Here is a 3,048-nt window from a genome sequence, read left to right as displayed (position 1 = left end):
AGAGAAGTTTATTTCCCTTTCCTAGAAGGACCTAATTTCCAATTAAAGAGAGAATCATCATCACAATAAGAAGCAATCCTACGTTTCCTGAAGCAAGAAGATCTCTACACCTGTTGCCCCTTTTTCAAGCAGCCCAACAGGTGTGGGGGCATTTGTGGAGCCAAAAATATTCACTAGGCGACACGTGGACTTTTGAACAAAAGAGGACAAAAATACCCTTGAGGGATACCGGGATTTCTACGCGCGAGCAATGGGTAATCATCTTTCAACCAAGTCAAAAGTGCCCAAAATAGGTAACAATTTAAAACCTATTTCACCAAATCCTTTCTATAAGGTAATTCCCAAAATCTAATTTATTCTATATGTTCTATATTCCATTATTTAGGTAATAAATTAGCTAAATAATATATTCCTTTCATATTTCCTAAAATTGACTAATTAAGGGATTAATTACCTAATCAATCCCTTAATTATCAATTAAACCACCAAATTATAACCAAAAAACTTACCAAAGGCCGGTTACCCACTAGGGCCGGCCATGCCTTTTATTTTCTGTTTTTTGCTACCATTTTCTTCCCCTTTTATGACATTCAAATAGCTAGTTAATTAGGTTATTATTATTTGCTAATTAACTAGCCAATTATTTCCATAACCCCCCAAAATAACTAGCCCATTATCTCCATAACCTCCCAAAATAACTCATCCTTGGCCTAATGGCCGGCCATACCCTTCCTCTCCTATATATTGGTTCCCATTTTCACCAAACACTAAGGCTAATTCTCTTACAAAAAATCCCAAACACTCTAAACACTTTTTTCTCTCTAAAATTCTAACTTTGGCATCGGAGGTTCTTCGGCCAAAGGCCCCCCCCCCCCCAATTCATCGTGGGCGCATGAGGCTTTTGGCCTTAACCTAAGGTGCTAGTTGTTTTGTAGGTGCAAAATCGTCCAAGATCAAGAAGAAGAAAATTTGCATCTACAACAACCACCGACACAATAAAGGCATTTTGTAGTAGTGCATGCATGTTTGGTCTCTAAAGAAAAGTAACACTAAAAATCTATGCAACCAAAAAAGCAAAACTAAAAATCTAGGTATCCGCTCCACAACAAGCCATTCTAGCTAGTGCATAATTGAAATACAAACCCTACTTTTTGGACCATTTTGAAAAACATTATTTATTCAAACAAAAATACAAACCCAACTCTCTTCTCTTCCACCACCTCCGTATCCACCTTTAAATACCCCCTCCCCCTTCTTTTAGAACTTGCACCCAACAACTCTCTCTAATCCTCTCTCTCTCTCTCTCTCTCTCTCTCTCTCTCTCAAATTGAGAAAATAAAATTAAACCCTTCAAAATGGAACAAAATAATCTACCAGTAATTGCTAGGAGAATATGGAGTATAGTACGTGTAGCTTTCTTCATGCTAAAAAAGGGCATTTCAAAGCGGAAGCTCCTACTCGACCTCAACATGATGATGAAGCGTGGCAAACTCGCCAGCAAAGCCCTAAGCAACCTCATGTTCCACCATCATCATCACAACCACTACCACCCCCACTACAGCAGCACCACCTCTTCTGCCGCCCCACAAGAGTATGAGTTCAGCTGCAGCAACACCCCCAACTACCCTTTTCACCTCATGGGCAAGCGCCGCCACCACAACAATCGCAACAACTTTTTCACATGTGCTCACGCGCAGCTAACTCAGGATGATGAGATGGCGACCGCAGGTGCCGTTAAGGCGGTTATGGAGATGTTGAATAATGATTTGTTGGCTGTGGAGACGGTGGCATCCGTGGCAGCATCACCGGTGCTTCCCGGGTTTGGAAAGAGCCCTATGGTCCGCCAACTAAGGATAACGGACTCACCATTTCCTTTGAGGGAGGCCGATGAGGATAGCCACGTAGATAAAGCGGCGGAGGAGTTTATAGAGAAGTTTTATAAGAATTTGTGGCAGCAGAGGAGAATGCATGAGTAAATCCTATATTTTGAAGATTTGAGTACATCTTATATTATTGTTGATAAATAATAAAAGAGAAGTCGCTTAATTAGTTTCATTAATTGTGTCAAACTGCAGTTGTTGTTTTTTCTTAATTTCAGCTTTTAAGTCCTTGATTGATTTCTATGTTCTTGAAGAAACTGCTTAAGAAAGCACAAAAATATAATAAAAAATAAAAAAAATGTTGGCCATTCCAAATTTTTTGGCTTTTACCCTTATGTGTTTTCTTCTTCAAAATTAACCTTCAAATTCGATTATTTTTAAAATCGTAAGCAGATTCCAACCTTCAAACCCGTATATGTCTGGATCTGGAATATAAAATTACAAGAAAGAAAGGTACAGTATATTCATCTCAGGGTACCAGTTCGTACAGCATATAGAGACTGCAGGAACCAGCTGGGGAAAGTTAATAATTTATTTGATCTTATTTCTTAATTTTCTCACTTTTAATTTGAAACATATCATATTGTATATCATTCGGATGCAAATAACGTGCATGATTTCCACATGAACTTGTTATTGATTTTTTCATATTTAAAAAAGTGATATTGTTACAATTGCAGTACAAGTAATAATTGACAACATACGACAAATGCATGCATACTTTATAAAAAATTTCTATATAATTTGTATAAAAAAATGTTAAGAAAACTCTCAAAGAGACTTTACATGGACTCTACTCCATCTCATATTTTTGACATAATCTTTGTGCCAACATTATAGAACATTATGCAAAAAAACATGAGATCACAAACGGTCCATGAAGAGTTCTATTTTAAAAGAGGATCTCTGTATCATTTCTAATTTGTATATTCCAATAATCTTTCATGGAATTTGAGATCTAGAAGTCAGCTGGAAAGTCTGAAAACACTTGTAAATCATTTGAATCTTAGTTTCCAAGTCATGCATAAGCTCCAATTTACAAGGACCATTTTGGGGCCACATTATTCTACCATAATAATTGGAGGGTTAATTTGGACTTTAGAACAACCAAGAGCCTAATGTTATAATTTTTATTTTTATTTTTTTTAAATCTCAAACCTGCTTTTAC

General features: G+C 36.9%; 1 protein-coding gene across 1 annotated transcript; it reads left to right on the top strand.

The window, feature by feature from the left end:
• The first annotated feature begins 1,250 nt into the window (after positions 1-1,250).
• LOC126609872 (uncharacterized) lies at positions 1,251-2,055 on the top strand. The gene has a single exon (XM_050277803.1). The coding sequence runs from the start codon at positions 1,356-1,358 to the stop codon at positions 1,974-1,976; it is 621 nt and encodes a 206-aa protein (XP_050133760.1). The 5' UTR covers positions 1,251-1,355; the 3' UTR covers positions 1,977-2,055.
• Positions 2,056-3,048: the final 993 nt, after the last annotated feature.

Source organism: Malus sylvestris, chromosome 17, assembly GCF_916048215.2.
Source record: "Malus sylvestris chromosome 17, drMalSylv7.2, whole genome shotgun sequence".
NCBI classification, from domain to species: Eukaryota; Viridiplantae; Streptophyta; class Magnoliopsida; order Rosales; family Rosaceae; genus Malus; species Malus sylvestris.
The sequence above is the reverse complement of the archived record's forward strand: the minus strand, read 5'-3'. Positions and strand labels throughout refer to the sequence as shown.